At 41.0% G+C, this 20,326-nt stretch overlaps 1 protein-coding gene across 13 annotated transcripts in view; it reads right to left on the bottom strand.

The window, feature by feature from the left end:
• Positions 1–236: 236 nt before the first annotated feature.
• Positions 237–20,326, bottom strand: part of ACBD5 (acyl-CoA binding domain containing 5) — a 45,707-nt gene continuing 25,617 nt past the window's right edge. For 7 of the 13 annotated variants that reach the window (XM_081820750.1, XM_081820746.1, XM_081820751.1 and 4 more), the window contains 4 exons: positions 17,711–17,910; positions 11,602–11,646; positions 11,170–11,279; positions 5,213–9,908 (listed from right to left, as the gene is read on the bottom strand). In XM_081820750.1, the coding sequence (XP_081676876.1) occupies positions 9,818–9,908; positions 11,170–11,279; positions 11,602–11,646; positions 17,711–17,910 (446 nt within the window). In that variant the 3' untranslated portion in view covers positions 5,213–9,817. The other 6 variants (XM_081820748.1, XM_031042163.2, XM_031042160.2 and 3 more) reach the window with 6 other exon arrangements.

The following is a 20,326-nucleotide window of genomic DNA, read 5'->3' on the forward strand; positions in this document are numbered from 1 at the left end:
TCCTGAGCACTATTCTCTGTATACTACATGTATTAACCCTATGACATTATTATCCAAATTTTATACACAAGGAAACTGAAACACAAGTTTTAAGTGATTTTCCCATAACTGCACACAATCCTAACCTAGATAGTCCAGCTCCAAAGCCTGCACACCACCTCCGTTCGGAGAATCAAGAGGTGTCTATAGTAGTCAGGTCTCGGGCTGCAAGTGTCAGAAACCTAACTGAAACTCCCTTAAGTAACAAGGGAAATTTATTAATCCATGTAAACAAATTGTATAAAGAGAGGGATAGTATTTTCAGAGTTCACTTGAATTCACTGTATCTGACTGGGGTCTAAGTTCTTAGGTCCAGATGTTGGCCTTATTATCTCAGCCTCCTCCAAGTTGCAGGATAGATGACCCAGATCTCTACAGTATCAACCTTACAGGCTGTAATTCAAAGAGAAAGAGAATGAAACCTTGAGATGCCACTGCACACCCATCAGAACAGTTCAAATCCCAAACACTGACACCACCAAATGCTGGCAAAGACATGAGACGAGAACTCTTGTTCATCACTGGTGGGAATACAAAATAGTACAGCCACTCTGGAAGACATTTTGGCACTTTCTTATAAAACTAAACATACTGGGGCACCTGGGTGGCTCAGTCGGTTGAGCATCTACTAACTCTTGATTTTGGCTCAGGTCGTGGTCTCAGGGTTGTGGGATCAAGCCCCACATTGGGCACTGTGTTGGCCATGGAGCCTGCTTGGGATTCTCTCTCTCCTCTCTCTGCCCCTCCCCACCCCGCTCATGCTCTCTCTCCACTCCCCCCCCCCAAAAAAACCCTAACATACCTTTACCATGTGATCCAGCAATCATGCTCCTTGGTATTTACCCAAATGAGTATGACCACACAAAACCAGCACACAGTTGTTTACAGCAGTTTTATTCATAACTGCTAAAATTTGGAAGCAACCAAGATGTTCTTCAATAGGTGGAAGGATAAATAAACTGTGGTACATCCATACAATCAAATATGATTCAGAAGTCAGCAAACTATAGCCCATGGGCCAAATCTGCCCCCGCTCCTGCTTGTTTTATAAAACTCTATGGAAACACAGTCATAAAAAAATATAAAGAAATTAGGTGTGAAGCTCCAAAATTACATGAAGGAACCTTAAATGCATATTGCTAAGTGCAAGAAGCCAATCCAAAAAGGCTTCATACTCTATGACTCAAACTATCTAACATTCTGGAAAAGGCAAAATACTCTCTCCTGATTACCTGAAATAAATCCAGAGAATAACACCACTTGCCCTACTTACGGTCATATGCCCATTCCTAAGACTGTCGCTGTGGTCAGCAGAACAGGATGTACACTGGCCAGTTTTGAGTCACAGGCCCACCACTATGGCTTGGGGGCAGGGGGCAGGGCTGGGATAGCTGGGTGTTCCATTCCTTAGCCTCCCCCAAATCACCTAATGAGAGTGCAGGAGGGAGAGCTCTCTCCAAACGGGGAGGGACAGAGAGGGGAGCGGTGCTTTTATCAGGAGGAAGAGGAAAGGATGCTAGGCAGAATAACAGAGCAATGGCTACCCCTCGTATTATGTATGTATTTAGAAGTTCCATTTAATTGTTTTTTAAAAGGAAAGGACATTTATCACTTTCCAGTTTATACAATGTAGTACCACTTCAAAAGAGGATTAATGGAGAGAAAATCAGGGCAAACAAGGATTGAGAAGCAGAAAGGAAAAACAAGTACAGAAACAGACCTAAAGAAGGGGGCACTGAATGGTGAGCGCTGTGAATTGTGTAAGACTGATGAATTGTGTAAGACTGATGAAGGCGTCCCTGTGTACTTCCTGTATATAAGAAAAAAAACCCCAAACTTATTTGGTCAAGTCACTGCAGTTAAGTTTTTATGACATGCAGCAGAACACTGGGATCTTAAATGATACAAATAGCTAACATCACTTTTTATCACCACCTGCAGAAGTTACAAGTTATATGTTTGTATTAAAAACACAGGGGCACCTGGGTGGCTCAGTCGTTAAGCGTCTGCCTTCCGCTCAGGTCATGATCCCAGAGTCTGGGATCGAGTCCCGCATCAGGCTCCCTGCTCAGCTGGGAGCCTGCTTCTCCCTCTCCCTCCACTCCCCGCTTGTGTGCGCTCTCTCTCTTTCTCTCTCAAATGAATAAATAAAATCTTTAGGAAAAAACAAAACAAAACACACAAATTCTCTCACCATGTTCTACCTAAGACCAACTGTGTGTATTTAAAATGTCTTGGCTGATTAAGGGTGCACTGAGTAGCTGGGGGAAGCTAGCTATTTGGTGAAAGAATGGAAACTAAGATTTTGACTGGATCAATAACATTCTTAACCAAATGACTAAAGGAGCTCTACTTTATCCCACTTTGGGACTTTTATGAAATTGTATGTAATAGTATGGCTTTACTCCGAAAGAGGCATGATTACGTTCTATGAATTCCCATTATTTCTGCTCATTTAATCCTTTATAATCAATGTACTTCTACCAGTAACAAGTAATAAAAACCACAGCATTTCTCATTAACCTTTTTATTTTTAATGTAGTTTTACAATAAAGAAACAGAAAAGAAGTAGATCATTAAAAAAATACCAGCTGTCAATTTAAAATTTTAAATGAGGTTCTCATTAAACAAAGCAGTAACACTATATCCTATAATTACATCTTTACTTGTATATACAAGAACTGTGTGCAAAGTGCTTTTCAAACTATAAAATGAGACTTTGGAATAGGATACAAATGGTTATCCCTAGGAGTCAGTCACCTCCCAGTGCCTGTAATGAATCACAACTGCTTACATTCTTAATTGGCATTTAGTTAATTGATTTACTAAAGAGAAAAGCCACCATTTTCTGATACCAAATTGATATCTAATTTTTGAAAATAATCCCTGATCTACAGGTTTAAACCTTATTTTTACATATAATTCAGTTACTTGCTTCATTTTTTCCCCCAAATAACTAGAGAACAGTTTTTAAAAAGCAAATATTAGTAATCCCTTTAGATAGACACATTTTAATCAAGATGTGATTAAAAAATAAAAAACACCAAGCTACATGAAAAAAAAAGGAAAAAAGAGTCTGGGGAAAGCAAATTATATTCTTATACTTTTTTCTTCAAGCAAACAAAGAACCACTCTCTAACCTAGGGATGGATTACTTTCTTACTGAAAACACTCTGAACACATGATGCTTAACTCAACATCATACATACCAAGAATGCTTAAAAATTATTTGCTACTATGCCTTTGAATGAGAGAAATCTTTACAGTACAAGGTACATCTAAATAAGTGGAGTTTTGGAAGGTATACAGGAAGAATAATTCCAAACAAAGCCTTCAAGGATCTAAATTACAGTCTTCTTTTTAGTCTAAATGGGGGACATTTAAGTTTACATTAGTTGGGTGTGCCTTACTCATATGGAAGCACATGGCCTGCTAGCTTGCAAATCCTTCCATTACCCCTGTGAAATAGGTGTATCTCAAATATCATACCCCGAAGGAAAAACGGAGGCACTAAGAGGTTAAGAGTCCAGTCTGTGTAGTTTACCAGTTGCAGAAAAGTGATTTTCATATGTTTCCTTTTTGACCTTTGTAAAAACAGTATAAATAAGTTTTCATTTTACATTTCAAAGCACCCTATGAAGCAGAAACAAGATATCCTCAGTTAAAGAAAAGCGATTACAAAGGAATAAATGTATACGATTGAATAAAATCTTACCAATGATCTACAGGCTCAGAGTATACTTTCAGACCTACTTGAAGCCGATTCTTCATCATTCCTGTCAGCAGGTTATGTCTAGTCTGTGTTCGTTTGTAAAAAGTAAGCCTCGGACGTAGGGCTCTACTTTGTAATAAGGACGCCTAAACACTAAAGTCAGCACTGTGAATGCCCAGGAGGGATTAGGGGCAGCCCACAGAGTGGATGTGGAGAAGATTCTTCCAGCAGTTTTCTAGTCCTTGGCATGGCAATTCAGTGACTAAGACAGAAAGTTGATTTAATCTCATTTGAAATTCACTCCTGGTTTGCATTCTTTCTCATAGTTAATTTAGAAAATTAAAAATATCCAGTTACAAATCTCATCTCATTATCACAACTGTACCTTGGAAAAGCAGCTTATAGTTCTCTATGGGAGATAATCAGGTAAACATGTTACCAAACAATAATTAATAATTTAATGTCCTTCAAGTTCAAGGGTAGGGCAAATCTATGTATGCTACTTATAACCTAGTTGAGATTAATTATTCAAGTATCAGCAATATTAGTCCTTAAAATGTTATCATTTGTGTAGTGCAAAATATATATATATGTATATATGTACACAAACCAAACTATTGGACGACAAAAAGAAATGTAATCATCACAAACTAAGATTTCTTGTGAGTTCCACATTCCATTTCATTCTGAGGTCATTCAGGCCCAGTAGTCTTCTTGGGGAAAATATCATTTTCTTCAGTTCAGTTTTCTTTAAAAACAAAGTAAAAACCAATTTCCTATGAATATAAATGCAACCTGAATACAAAACACATCCATACCAGAGAATTCTTTGGATAACATAACAATAATATTCACATTCAGAATCAAACCATAAAATTACCAACATTTTTTTTTTTTTTAAAGATTTTATTTATTTATTTGACAGAGACACAGCGAGAGAGGGAACACAAGCAGGGGGAGTGGGAAAGGGAGAAGCAGGCTTCCTGTGGAGCAGGGAGCCCGATGTGGGGCTTGATCCCGGGACCCCGGGATCATGACCTGAGCCGAAGGCAGACGCTCAACGACTTAGCCACCCAGGCGCCCCAATTACCAACAGTTCTTAAGAAATTACTTCTCATCCTTTTCTAGTTGGCTTAATGCAATTCAGAATTTTGGGAATTATTTTATAACTTGGAGAAGTTCTGAAACAAAAAAAAGCTGAGTAAGATTACAAAAGGTTGATAGATATATAACCTAGACTACTCATTTAATCATCATATATTGGGGTACCTGGGTGGCTCAGTTGGTTAAGTGTCTGACTTCAGCTCAGGCTATGATCCCAGGGTCCTGGGGCGGGCTCTCTGCTCAGAGGGGAGACTGCTTCTCCCTCTCCCTCTGCCTGCCGCTCCCCCTGCTTATGCGCTCTTTTCTCTCTGTCAACTAAATAAGTAAAATCTTAAAAAAAAAAAAAATCAACATATATTTTGTGTCTGTTACTTTCCAGGCACTGTGCCAAGCACTGGGGATTCAAACATAAATGAGGCAGGCTCTCAGCTCTCAAAAGAGCTCTCAGGTTAGCTTGGGTGTGAGGGGGAGACATATAAACTAACAATTTGGAAAGGTATAATGTGACAGTTTTAGTGATAGCAGAGTGAATGAGTGATCAGAGAAGGGGGTGGGCTTGTCAGCACAAAACACAATTCGCGTATGATCTGAGATCTGGGAAAGGTCCCACAGCGGTAAAATCTCTATTCCCTCCCCAGAACTCAAGATGCCAAAATGTCTGGAACGTTCTCATCACAGATTCATTCCTCACCTCTGTAGAAATGCTCTTATGCAACCTCCTTGGCAGGAGTGATATTTTAGATAATACCATCAGCCTTTATCTTCTGTAGAAAGCCTCTTACGTACACGTCCTTTTTTTTTTTTGAAAGATTTTTATTTATTTATTTGACAGAGAGAGACACAGTGAGAGAGGGAACGCAAGCAGGGGTAGGGGGAGAGGGAGAAGCAGGCTCCCACTGAGCAGGGAGCCCGACGCGGGGCTCGATCCCAGGACCCTGAGATCATGACCCGAGCCGAAGGCAGACGCTTAACGACTGAGCCAACCAGGCGCCCCTTATGTACACTTCCTTGGCAGGAGTGACATTTTAAATAAGCAGATCATTTTTCATATTATGTAACATAAGGACAGCCCTTAAGGCATGAAGAAAAAAAAAAGGTCCCTGGAGCCAGAACAGAATTGTGGGTGGTACTTTTTTTTTTAAAGGTTTTATTTATTAATCTGAGAGAGAGAGAGCACCAGCTGGGGGGAGGAGCAGAGGGAGAGGGAGAAGCAGACTCCCCACTGAGCAGGGAGCCCAAAGTGGGCCTGGGGCTGGATCCCAGGACCCCAAGATCATGACCTGAGCTGAAGGCAGATGCTTAACTGACTGAGCCACCAAGGCGTCCCACAATTGCAGGCTGGTTCTAAAAACTAACAGCCTGAGTGCGGTTTTAGCAGAAATGTTAGCTGGAAGGTACATGAACAGTTATCAACACTTACTAACAACCCACGTGATGTAGATTCCTACACAAAATCCTTTGCAGATTTACAAAAAAGCATACAACTCTCTAATCGTCAATCTTCTCCTGTAATAGGTAAATAGACATAAATCCCCATCAGTATTTTCAGAATTTTAGAATGTTTTTCAAGGCTCTTCCTGAGATCTTTTTCTCCTTTTTTCTTTTTAAATTAACTTGCAAAATGTAGGGTATGGTGTGATAAGAGAAGAAAAGTTACAGAAAACAACAGATTAAGGGTAGAGCGAAACATGATGCCTTTCACCTTGCCTGCTCAAGGATCTGGCTCAGCTGTACTGATGGTTTCTTTCCCCTCCTCAGAAGCCTGGACTTTCTGAGGCAGGACCATCTGCCCCAGGCTCCACCTGAAGAGTGTTCCTGCAGAAATCCTCCCTACACCTACCTAGTTTCTAGAACCTCGCTACTGAAAGCTCAGTGCCGCAAGAAAACTACACGCATATTTATGAACCTGGGCAGAATGATCAAGAAAAGCGGTTGCATCTCTCTCTGTCAAATAAACAAATAAAATCTTTAAAAAAAAAGAAAACAAAACAAAAGCGGTTGCAAACATCCTTCCCTTCAAAGTAATAGCTTAAGGGTAGTCTTTTTGGACTTAATAGGGCTGCTTTTAGAATTTTACTCCTGGATAATTTGACTAGAATGGTCAGGTTGGGTAACTGGGTAGAGGTAGAACCACAGGAGGCTGTGCAGGGCCAATTTTTGAACAAGAAGTCTGCAGGTGTTGCTCTTCATACCACATTCAGAAAAAATGTTTTTGTTTTTTGGTTTTTTCCTGACCTACTGCAGAGTGATAATACAATGTTTTTTTTATATTTTATTTATTTACTTGACAGAGAGAGAGAGCACAAGCAGGGGGAGTGGCAGGCAAAGGGGGAGGGAGAAGCAGACTCCCCACTGAGCAGGGAGCCCGATGTGGGGCTCGATCCCAGGACCCTGAGATCATGACCTGAGCCGAAGGCAGACGCTTCACCGACTGAGCCACCCAGGCGCCCCGCGAGTAATTTACTTTTGAATTTAGATTCTTCTGCACTGGCGGGGGGGGCATACCCACTCCTTTCCACACCTTTCCCACTCTAACTGGATTTCTGGATCTTTCTCCTCATCTCTAACACAGAACCCATCTCCTCCAAACCATACACACTGCTCTCTAGTTTTCATTCCTATATAACTGTCAGATTAAAAACTGCTACACAGGGCGCCTGGGTGGCTCAGTTGGTTAAGTGACTGCCTTCGGCTCAGGTCATGATCCTGGAGTCCCGGGATCGAGTCCCACGTCGGGCTCCCTGCTCAGCAGGGAGTCTGCCTCTCTCTCTGACCCTCCCCCTTCTCATGCTCTCTATCTCATTCTCTCTCTCAAATAAATAAATAAAATCTTTAAAAAAAAAAAAAAAAACTGCTACACACTTCCAGATGAAAAGATGTCTAAGTCCCCTCAAGGCCGAAACGTATTTCCATATCAAATATGGCTCTATCTCCAACCCCAGTTAACTTGTTACATATATAAACAAATAATACATAAAACACTATCTCATCCAGGGCACCTGGGTGGCTCAGTCGGTTGAGCATCCAACTCTTGATTTTGGCTCAGTTTCATGATCTCAGGTCAGGGCCTGGGATCAAGCCCCATGTCAGACTCCACGCTCAGCAGGAAATCTGCTTGGGATTTTCTCTCTCTCCCTCTGCCTCTGCCCCTCCTCTCCGTGTGCTCTCTCTCACAAATAAGTCAATAAATCTTTTTTGTATTTTTAAAGATTTTATTTATTTATTTGAGAGAGAGAGAATGAGAGACAGAGAGCATGAGAGGGAGGAGGGTCAGAGGGAGAAGCAGACTCCCTGCGGAGCAGGGAGCCCGATGTGGGACTCGATCCCGGGACTCCAGGATCATGACCTGAGCCGAAGGCAGTCGCTTAACCGACTGAGCCACCCAGGCGCCCAAGTCAATAAATCTTTAAAAAAAAACCCCACTATCTCATCAAAATGCAGTTGCGGGGGCACCTGGGTGGCTCAGTCATTAAGCGTCTGCCTTCGGCTCAGGTCATGATCCCGGGGTCCTGGGATCGAGCCCCACATTGGGCTCCTTGCTCCGCAGGAAGCCTGCTTCTCCCTCTCCCACTCCCCCTGCTTGTGTTCCCTCTCGCTGTCTCTCTCTCTCTGTCAATAAATAAATAAATAAATAATCTTTAAAACAAAATGCAGTTGCGCAGTCTAAATAATTGGTAATTTGGAAGGACTAAACACTTAACATACTGAAAACTTGATGAAGATTCAACAATAACAAAGTAGAATATTAAAAATAGGTTAAGATAGCAGGAGGGGAAGAATGAAGGGGGGAAACTGGAGGGGGAGATGAACCATGAGAGACAATGGACTCTGAAAAACAAACTGAGGGTTCTAGAGGGGAGGGGGTGGGAGGATGGGTTAGGCTGGTGATGGGTATTAAAGAGGGCACGTTCTACATGGAGCACTGGGTGTTATATGCAAATAATGAATCATGGAACACTACATCAAAAAAAAAAAAAATAGGTTAAGAGTGGGGCGCCTCGGTGGCTCAGTCGGTTAAGCGGCTGCCTTCGGCTCAGGTCATGATCCCAGGGTCCTGGGATCGAGCCCCACGTCAGGCTCCTTCCTCAGCGGGGAGCCTGCTTCTCCCTCTCCCTCTGCTTGACACTCCACCTGCTTGTGCTCTCCCTCTCTCTATCTCTATCAAATAAATAAATAAAATCTTTAAAAAAAAAAATAGCTAAGAGTTTCTCCATTCAGAGGCATCTGTAAGCAATTGAAAGGGATACTTAGGAGAAATGGCATAGATGTCAACCAGGAAGGAATATCTTAAAAAAATACTTTTAGGGGGCACCTGGGTGGCTCAGTCGTTAAGCGCCTGCCTTCAGCTCAGGTCATGATCCCAGGGTCCTGGGATCGAGCCCCACATCGGGCTCCCTGCTCTGAGGGAAGTCTGCTTCTTCCTCTCCCACTACCCCTGCTTGCATTCCCTCTCTCACTGTGTCTTTCTCTCTCTGTCAAATAAATAAATAAATAAATCTTTTAAAAAACACAAAAAACTTTTTAGAAAAATTGCAATTTTGGGTGACTGCTGAAGCAAAGTCATTGTTTTTTCCATCTTTAATAAAGTGACAAGCTGCTGCAAACTTAAGCATAACATAAATTATTAACTCAAGGAGGCGTTAGGGCTTTTGTCTTGTGCCAAATTTCTCTACTCTCCAATCCTCACCTTTCAACAAAGGAAACATGAAAAGGAACTTTGAAATACATTGCAAATTACGTCAACACCTAACTTTAGTGCCACTGTGTCCTGCTACTTGAATCTAGCATTCTTATTAAATAGTGAAAAAAGGCTGGGTCCTTTTTCCCTCCATTTATTAGGGAAATTAAAATTTAAAACACTGTGTGAGGGGCACCTGGGTGGCTCAGTCGGTTAAGTGTCTGCCTTCAGCACAGGTCATGATCTCGGGGTCCTGGGATCGAGCCCCATGTCAGGCTCCTTGCTCAGTGGAGAGCCTGCTTCTCCCTCTCCCTCTGCCCGCTCCCCTCCATGCTCTCTCTCTCGCTCACTCTCTTTCTCTCAAATAAATAAAATCTGAAAAAAAAGAAAAAAAAAAAAAACCACTGTGTACCACTAAACCCAACCATCATGGGAGAAATGTAAAATGTGTAAAAAGAAGAAAAGAAAGGACTTAAACTAAGGTTTATCAAACCCTGACACCCACCTTCCACACAGCTGAAATGACATCTATACAAATGACTTAGAAAAGAGGTAAATAACACTGTGAGAGCAGTTTTTGTTTCTGAACTCCTAACTCAAGTTTTTTCAAGTGAGTGGGAGTATTCCAAGAACATGAATGTACCACGGAACTTACTTAGTTCTCTTACGAACGTAAGTCAAACTGTCTTAACATAAGCAGAAAGCAGGAAGACTAAAAGTATTCACCCAAATCCCGATGCATCTCGGTTTCTCTGCCATCAGGTATTATCACTGGAGCACTTACATTAACTAGTGTGCTGTTTATCCCTTTCAGAGAAGAGAAGGGCGAATGTCTCATTTCTGCTTTTGATAGCAAATACAGTTAATTAGGGACTTGGGTTCTTTGGTAGAAGAACAACATACCCATAATTACTTAAACTTGTAGATTTTTAAAAATGTGTCTCTATTGCACATATTTAAGACAGCACTTAAAATTATCAAATATCCTATTTCTTCTCCCCATCTGTTATTTAATGGGACATGGTGATGAAAACACCAAAAACATAATAAGTGAGGCCATGAGTGGAGTAAACGATGGTCTATATGCCCAGCCATGCGAAGTAATTCAGTTTACGTAGTGTCTAAAAAAAAAATGCTTTAATGAACCCAAGAGATTGAGCCTCAGGTTATTCCTAACCTAGACAATCTCAGAGCCCTTTCAAGGATCCCAATCTATTATTCTCAGACCTATTTGACGTATCTCCTGGCATCCTAAACTGGAATATTGCCCCTCAAATTAGAAAAATCTCTATTTCTAGAGATAGTCAACCACCAGGCTAAAAATCTTCTGAAATGTCAATGTCTATTTCAAAGAGTATGCAGGCATTATTTGTTTCCCTACCTATTGTCTATAGTCGTTTAATGTTAGCAAAGCGCCCAAAATAACCATCAGACTTTAATTTTTTTAAGTCTAACAGGTACCTAGAAATCCACTAGATATCATTTCCAAGATAGTTCAGTCTCAGGATCGGTACAGAATGTCCAGTATGACAATACATCTATAAAACAGAGCTATCCTCTTCACTGCTATTGAAAGCTCTGTCTACTATAGATTATAAGACTCTGCATACTATTGTCAATCATAAAACTAAATTACCTTCTCCTTCTTTGATAATATAAATGCACCAACCACTGGGAAATAAAAGGCCATATGATAGCAAAAGCTAATGCACCAGGCGATATCTCGAAGGGCCACCAAGATGGTCTCTGAGAAAATAAAATAAGCTGGTCACCAGTCTATTACACATTGCATGTATAAACATAAAAACATACTATTTCATAATTTTGAAAATATAAAACTTAATAACAAATCTCAGTCCTGCTAAACAGAAGGGAGGTATTCTGTACCTCAGAGCATAATTCTGTAAGTAGACTTCCAGGAGTACTTTAGACTTAAACATATAACAAGTATATTTTAACTTCAAAGCTCTACAGGGTAGATTTCATTTGGAATACTTTAAGAACCTTGTATACCTAAATTATTTTAAGTTATTTGAAACCCTGGGACTTAGACTTAAGAATTTCTTACCTGTGAAGGAGGCTGATTACTGGTCTGTAATGTTGATGATTTTGCCTATAAATACAAATAAAAGTGATTTAGCTTGGACAAAATGAGAAAAAAATAGTAATTTTTCTATTTCCTATCTTTTTTTTTTTTTTAAAGGCTAATATTAGTTTATTCTGCTAACCATGCTTCAATTGTCCTAAAACCCATACTGGCCAAATAACAAGGTCCCTAAAATTGCTAGCCAAATAAATACCTTTGACATTTTATATTTTATAGTTCAAATTATATAATTATCAAAATAAAACCTCAAACTAATCTAAACCATTACTTCTTTTATACTGTTATTAAATTACCTAATCAACTTTTCTTATTCTTTAATTTCCAAAAAAATTACCAATTTACAAACACATCTGACAACTGCAGCCTTGATTATTATTAAAATTATAAATCATATCCAAAGATCTGTTTTGAAAATTTATGAAAAGTTATAGCACAAGAGGTATGATAAATATGAGAAATGAACTGTCAGTGTTGTAGTTTTATTTTTATTTTTATTTTTTTAAAGATTTACCTATTTATTTGAGAGAGCGAGAATGAGAGAGAGAGAGAGTACATGAGAGGGGGGAGGGTTAGAGGGAGAAGCAGGTCCTCGCCGAGCAGGGAGCCCGATGCGGGACTCGATCCAGGGACTCCAGGATCATGACCTGAGCCGAAGGCAGTCGCTCAACCAACTGAGCCACCCAGGCGCCCTGTAGTTTTATTTTTAAATTTTTTTCCAGCTTTATTAAGACATAATTTGAGATATAATTAATATATATATGTGACAATTTGATACATATATATATTGTGAAATGATTACCATAATCAAGTTAATTAACACATTCCTCACCTCACATAGTTACCTTTCCTGAGGGGAGGAATACTGTCAGTTTTTCAATGAGATGTATAAACTAAGCAGAAAAATTTCAAATTAATTTAGGAAATTTATATTCCAACTTGGCTCATCCAGAAAACAAGTTTCCTTATACTAATTGTTGGAAACTTATTACTCTAGTTTCTCCATTTATTATAACTTCATAGAAATGGTATGAAAATTAATAAGATCATTCATTGATTCATTCATTAATTCAGTAAATATTTACTCAGCATCTATTATGTACCAGTTACTACTCTGGGTGTTAGAGATGCAACAGGGAACAAAATGACAAAAAGTGCTGCCCTAATGGAGCTTATACTGTAATGGAGAGATACAAATAATAATGAATAAATTAGTAAAATATATAGTACATCAGGTAGTGATAAACGCCATAAAGAAAAATAAAACAGGAGGGAGGAAAAAAAGAAAAAGAAAAACAGAGAGAGGAGATGAGACATGTTGGAGGAGGAGAGTCTTGCAATTTTATTTATTTATTTATTTATTTATTTATTTTTAATTTATATATATATATTTTTACAGATTTTATTTATTTATTCATGAGAGACAGAGAGAGAGAGAGAGAGGCAGAGGGAGAAGCAGGCTCCCAAGGAGCAGGGAGCCCGATGCAGGACTCAATCCCAGGACCCTGGGATCATGACCTGAGTCGAAGGCAGATGCTCAACCATCTGAGCCACCCAGGCGCCCAAGTCTTGCAATTTTAAATAGGGTGGTCAGAGAAGGCTTTGCTGACACTGCAGCAAAGACCTAAACAAAGAAAATTATGCTCTGTGGCTAAGGGGGGGTGGGGTGGGGGGTTGAGGAGAACAATCTTCCGTACAGAAGGAACAGCAAGTGCAAAGACCAAGGGTGGGAGGGAGCCTGCGGGCAAATTCAAGGCACAGCACAGAGGCCTGTATACTGAACCAACAGCAGGAAGTGGTAAGGAGGAGGCAGGCTTTAAATTTCCTTGTTATAAGTAATATGATCTCAAGGACCCCAGTCCCCAGGATGACTATACCTTACAGGGAAAACTAAATTAGTTGCTTCCAGATGTTGCATTAGTCCTCACAGACCGTTAAGGTGTTAAAGAAGAGTATAATCAAATTGCAAGTGCTGAAAGAATCTAGACAAGGTAATGATCTTTATGATATTATTTGTAATTGTACCTTGCAGGCATAACGATATATTTTAAAGATTTACTTTTTTATTTGAAAGAGAGAGTGTGCACGCGCAAGCATGCACCAGGGAGGGCCAGAGGCAGAGAGGCGGAGAGAGAGAGAGAGAGGGAGAGAGAGAGAGAATCTTGAGCAGACTGCTGCTGAGCACAGAGCCCAATGCGGAGCCCAATGTGGGGTTCAATCTCACGACCCTGAGATCATGACCTGAGCCAAAACCAAGAGTCAGACGTTCAACCGACTGAACCACTTAGACGCCCCAAGGCATAATAATATTTAATCAGGAGATTTACCTTAGGGCACTTTCTTCAGAATACAGAATAGATTTACAAAATTGGGCTCCCTGGTATATCCTGACTTAACTAAGGTCACATTAGTCCGCGTGATTTTGAACGGAATTCAAGGTGACCAAATCCCAATGTGATGACACTATTCTCATTAAAGCAGCAACTACTAACAAATACTAAGGTAGAGTCAGAACTATTAAATGTTAACTATTAGGGTGCCTGGGTGGCTCAGTTGGTTGGGCGACTGCCTTCGGCTCAGGTCATGATCCTGGAGTCCCGGGATCGAGTCCTGCATCGGGCTCCCTGCTCGGCAGGGAGTCTGCTTCTCCCTCTGACCCTCCTCCCTCTCATGCTCTCTGTCTTTCATTCTCTGTCTCTCAAATAAATAAATAAAATCTTTAAAAAAAATAAAAAAATGAAATAAAATAAAAACTCATTTCCTCGGGCGCCTGGGTGGCTCAGTTGGCTAAGCGACTGCCTTCGGCTCAGGTCATGATCCTGGAGTCCCGGGATCGAGTCCCACATCGGGCTCCCTGCTCGGCGGGGAGTCTGCTTCTCCCTCTGACCCTCCTCCCTCTCATGCTCTCTGTCTCTCATTCTCGCTCTCTCAAATAAATAAAATCTTAAAAAAAAAAGTTAACTATTAGCGGATTTTTTTTTCTAAGTAATAAAGGGTCTGGAAAGGCAAATGAAGAGTCCCAAGGACCCTTGCTTCCATCTAAGCAGCACGGGCACTAGCTGTATAAGTAGCATTGTGATTTTTTGGTTTAATGATATTTATCCATACGTGTTGTTAAAAAAAAAATCAGTGACACGTGTGAAAGCACAGTAAGGAAGACTTTCTTCAATGGAGGAGGGGCTATCACTATGGGCATAGGGACTTCTACAGTAGGGGGAGATGGATGGGGCTCAACTCCCATCGCAGCACAGGCGAGGGGGAATTTCGTTATCAAGAAGTAGGGCTGGGATTGGTGGATGGAAAATTCCTAACAGGAAACATCAGGGGTAAGGAAGATTCTGGCTAAACCGACCTAACAGGATTCTTGCTGAAGACGAACCAGGGTGATGTCAGACATCACCTGGGTTTGGTGGAGGATGAGGAGCCTGCCTGGTTAAACGGACGGAGCAGGGTTCTTGATAAAACTGGATTTTACAAGGGAGAAGTGGAGAGATGGGCCTAAGAGAAAGTTCAGGAGTCTGACTAAAGTTTAGTCGAGCAATGAATTTTTGTTGGTATCAGTGGTTTTTATATATTTAGAAGTTCTATTTACCATTCTACAGCTAGATTAAAATAAGGATTACTGAATTTTTTTTTTTTAAAGATTTTATTTATTTGACGGAGAGAGACACAGCAACTCTGGGATCATGACCTGAGCTGAAGGCAGACGCTTAACGACTGAGCCACTCAGGCACCCTGAATTTTTTTTTAAAGATTTTATTTATTTATTTATTTGACAGAGAGAGACACAGCGAGAGAGGGAACACAAGCAGGGGGAGTGGGAGAGGGAGAAGCAGGCTTCCCGCCAAGCAGGGAGCCCGATGTGGGGCTCGATGCCAGGACCCTGGGATCATGACCTGAGCTGAAGGCAGACGCTTAACGACTGAGCCACCCAGGCGCCCCTACTGAATTTTTTGGAAAAGATTTCTGAAAGGAAAAATCCCATACAGTTGCAACCATTGCAAAGAAAATATGAAGACAGAGAATTATTTAAGTGAGGTCCTCTCTAAGGCTGTGAACTTCCTGAGGGAGGAAACCAAGCTGGCTTACTATCATTGCTATTATCGTCACCATCATCATGTCATGTGACAGTATGTAGATGTCACATGAGTGTTCCAGGCACTGTACTTATGCATTTTACTTAATTCTCTGAACAATCCTGGGGCGCCTGGGTGGCTCAGCCATTAAGCATCTGCCTTCAGCTCAGGTCATGATCCCGGGGTCCTGGGATTGAGTCCCACATCAGGCTCCCCGCTCAGCGGGAAGCCTGCTTCTCCCTCTCCCACTCCCCCTGCTTGTGTTCCCTCTCTCCCCGTGTCTCTCTCTGTCAAATAAATAAATAAAATCTTTAAAAAAAAAAATTCTCTTAACAATCCTATGTGATAGGCATTACTAGTATTTCCATTTTATAGATAAGGAAACTGAGGCATAGAGAAGTAAAGTAATCTGACTGAAGACCACACAGTAAGTGGCAGAGATAGGATTTGAATCCAGGTAGTTTGTTCCAAGCTCTGCTACACAGCGCTATCTCCCCTTTCCTTTATGCGTCCACTGCCCAGAAATACTTTTCTGGTGTGTGGCCATTCAACAAATATTTATTGAGTGCATGAGCCTCAGGCAGCTTACTGTGATGGAAAGTGCATTGCATGAGAAATCTGGAAAGTTTAGGTATAGAGCAGGCTCTGCCCCAATCTCACCTTCTTCCTCTGCTGAACTAGAGGTACTGAACTAAGTTTCCTTTATTTCTGCAATCTACTACTATTCTATCATCAGTTTATTTCTTTTAGTCATCCAAATGAATTATGCAAATTTTAAGGAAAAAGTCTTTAACATGTCAGAATCTTTTTTGATTTGCTTTATGTAAGCTAAGAATAAAAAACTTTACAAGTTTTAGGGGCGCCTAGGTGGCTCAGCCGGTTAAGCGTCTGCCTTCGGCTCAGGTCATGATCCCAGGGTCCTGGGATCGAGCCCCGCATCGGGCTCCCTGCTCAACGGGCAGCCTGCTTCTCCCTCTCCCTCTGCCTGTCTCTCTGCCTACTTGCTCTCTCTCTCTCTCTCTCTGTCAGATAAATAAATAAAATCTTTAAAAAAAAACAAAACAAAACTACAAGTTTTTTCTTTACAAGAAAAAAATCAAAAGAATTTTTAGCAGAATTTCAATACCATTAAAAACATTAACTGTAAACAAAATACTCTTTAAAAAAGTCACAGAATAGGAGCACCTGGGTGGCTCAGTTGGTTAAGTGTCTGCCTTTGGCTCAGGTCATGATCCCGGGGTCCTGGGATTGAGTCCCACGTTGCACTCCTTGCTCAGCAGGGAGTCTGCTTCTCCCTCTCCCTCCCCTTCTCTCTCTCGCTCTCAAATAAAAAATCTTAAAAAAAAGATTTTACTTTCAAGTAATCTCTACACCCAACATGGGGTCTGAACCCTCAACCCTCAACCCCAACATCAAGAGACCAACACTCCACTGACTGAGCCAGCCAGGCGCCTCTTAACAGCACTAATCCTTCTAATACTAAGCTACCCTACTTCTACCTCCAACATGGTACTGGTAATTTTACACTAAAAAACTTTTTTTATTAAGTGGCAGTTCACTTTTGGGTCAGTCTTTTTTTTTCAACATTTTTGTTTTGTTTTGTTTTAAAGTAATCTCTACACCCAACATGGGGACCGAACTTGCAACCTTGAGATCAAGAGACGCATGCTCTACCGACTGAGCCAGCCAGGCACCCCTGGGTAAGTCTTTTCTTAAGTAAACAATATTTTCAAAGGTAGATCCTTTTAATTTAATTTTTTTAAATTACTTTATTTTTAAAAAGTAATCTCTCTGCCCTACATGGGGCTTGAACTCACAACACAGAGATCAAGCGTTGCATGTTCTATCGACTATGCCAGCCAAGCACTCCTAAGTCCTTTTTATTTTTTTAAAAATCATTACATTAAATTGATTTGTGTAAATCTGATCAACACAGATTACACTTATATACTGTTTTACAGGATCAGCAGTGGAGGAAGACAAATTCGAAAGCTCACCTGCGAAGCCGTTAGTGTTTCCAGTTTATGAAGTCTCTGAAGGACGTTCTGCATGTCCTCCTGCAGGCGCATGAGGACGAGAGCAATCTGTTCATTGAGGCTGCCTCTTGACCCTCTATCAGAGCCCCAGCGCTCCCCATCACCTCCGCTTCCTACTTGCCGACCCTTGGATCCTTCGCTCATGTGTGGCATTCTATGCCCTATTTTAAGACAGCAAAATAAGGTAGTTTTAAATAATTCTTATAAAAGTAGCAACAGTGCGTTTTACTCATTTTCCTCTATTATTTCTTTGAGTTCTAAATCTCCAAAGTGGAGTGGAAGCAATCAGGAAGTACACAAAACACAGAGAGCAAAGAAGTAGATATATAAGCTTCTATTTGTATTAATATACTCAATGTTTTTCTTGCTAAGGTTTTATAATGTACTTATTACACTAGCACATGATGAAATGCATGTAATTCATACATAATTTACATACTTGGGCTGCATTCTCAAAAATTCCTTACTAATGGGGCACCTGGGTGGCTCAGTTGTTAGGCGTCTGCCTTCAGTTCAGGTCACGATCCCAGGGTCCTGGGATCGAGCTCCGCATTGGGCTCCCTGCTTGGCGGGAAGCCTGCTTCTCCCTCTCCCACTCCCCCTGCTTGTGTTCCTGCTCTCGCTGTGTCTCTCTCTGTCAAATAAATAAATAAAATCTTTAAAAAAAAAAAAATTCTGGGCACCTGGGTGGTTCAGTTGGTTAAGCAACTGCCTTCGGTTCAGGTCATGATCCTGGAGTCCCTGGATCGAGTCCCGCATCAGGCTCCCTGCTCAGCGGGGGGTCTGCTTCTCCCTCTTACCCTACACCCTCTCATGCTCTCTCCCTCTATCTCATTCTCTCTCTCAAATAAATAAATAAAATCTTTAAAAAAAAAATTCCTTACTAATAAGATAACAAGACTGAAAAAATTTGAAGACTGCTTTTTTAGAGTACTAAAAGCTACACTAAAATAGCTATATTTTCCACTTGGGTCATTTTTTATTTCATCGCAGTGTAAGTCTCTCAAAAGGTTTTTTGGGTTTTTTTTAAAGATTTTATTTATTTATTTGACAGAGAGAGACACAGCAAGAGAGGGAATACAAGCAGGGGGAATGGGAGAGGAAGAAGCAGGCTTCCCGCGGAGCAGGGAGCCCGATGCGGGGCTCGATCCCAGGACCCTGGGATCATGACCTGAGCCAAAGGCAGACGCTTAACAACTGAGCCACCCAGGCGCCCCTCTCAAAAGGTTTTTTAATGTATTTTTATTATAAATACTATTATACGTATCACTACTATTAAGATTTTGTTATATAACCATCCATTATTTTTCCTATGCATATATTATAGAATTGGCATTACCCCAACACAAGATTTTGTGTCCTTCTTTTAAAAAATATCATAAACATTTATCTGCATCATTAAATTTTATTTAAAAAACACTGCAACGGCTACATAAATTCCCCAGTAAGACCACGAAGTAATTTACTCAATCATTCTCCAACTTTGGATAATTAGGATGATTCCAAATTTTTGTGATTACAGATTACACTGTGATGAATGTCTTTGTATATAAATTCTTGTCCAGGGCGCCTGGATGGCTCAGTTGTTAAGCGTCTGCCTTTGGCTCAGGTCATGATCCCAGGGTCCTGGGATTGAGTCCTGCATCGGGCTCCCTGCTCGGCGGGAAGCCTTCTTCTCCCTCTCCCACTCCCCTTGCTTGTGTTCCTGCTCTCGCTGTGTTTCTCTCTGTCAAATAAATAAATAAAATCTTTTAAAAAAATAAAAAATAAAAATAAATTCTTGCCCAAATTTCTGATTTCTTTAGGAAAAACAGAATCAAAAAAGAAGAATTACTGGGTCAAAGGATGACAACTTTGTAGAGGTTCTTTTTTTTTTTTTTTTTTGAGAGACAGAGAGAGCACGAGCAGGGGGAGGAGCAGAGGGAGAGGGAGAAGCAGACTCCTCACTGAGGGAGCCTGATGCAGGGCTCTATCCCAGAACACTGGGATCATCACCTGAGCTGAAAGCAGACGCCCAACCCACTGAACCATGCAGGCGCCCCTTTGTAGAGGTTCTCAATGAGTGTTGCCAAGTTATTTTTCAGAAAGGCTGCAACAGTTTTACATTGCAGCATATAAAAAGCACTACTGCGCAGAAATGGAATATTATAAGTTCTTATCTGTTTGCTAATACAGCGGGTAAGTTTTGTTTGTTTGTTTTAAGTAATAAATAGGAATCGCCCTTTGGCACCCTGGAGCCCTAGAGTGGCAGCAGGATTCCCAAAGGTGAGCTTGCATCAAGCAGTGTTTTTATAAAAGTGGTCTTGTTAGGGGCGCCTGGGTGGCTCAGTCGTTAAGCGTCTGCCTTCGGCTCAGGTCATGGTCCCAGGGTCCTGGGATCGAGCCCCACATCGGGCTCCCCGCTCGGCGGGAAGCCTGCCTCTCCCCCCTCCACTCCCCCTGCCTGTGCTCCTCTCTCACTGTGTCTCTCTCTGTCAAATAAATAAATAAAATCTTTAAAAAAAAGATTAAAAAAAAAAAAAGTGGTCTTGTTAGAGAAACGGAACTGGGGCTGTTTACTAGGTGAAACCCCAAAGA

This window comes from Leptonychotes weddellii, chromosome 5, assembly GCF_054177405.1.
Source record: "Leptonychotes weddellii isolate Sample4059 chromosome 5, ASM5417740v2, whole genome shotgun sequence".
NCBI lineage: Eukaryota > Metazoa > Chordata > Mammalia > Carnivora > Phocidae > Leptonychotes > Leptonychotes weddellii.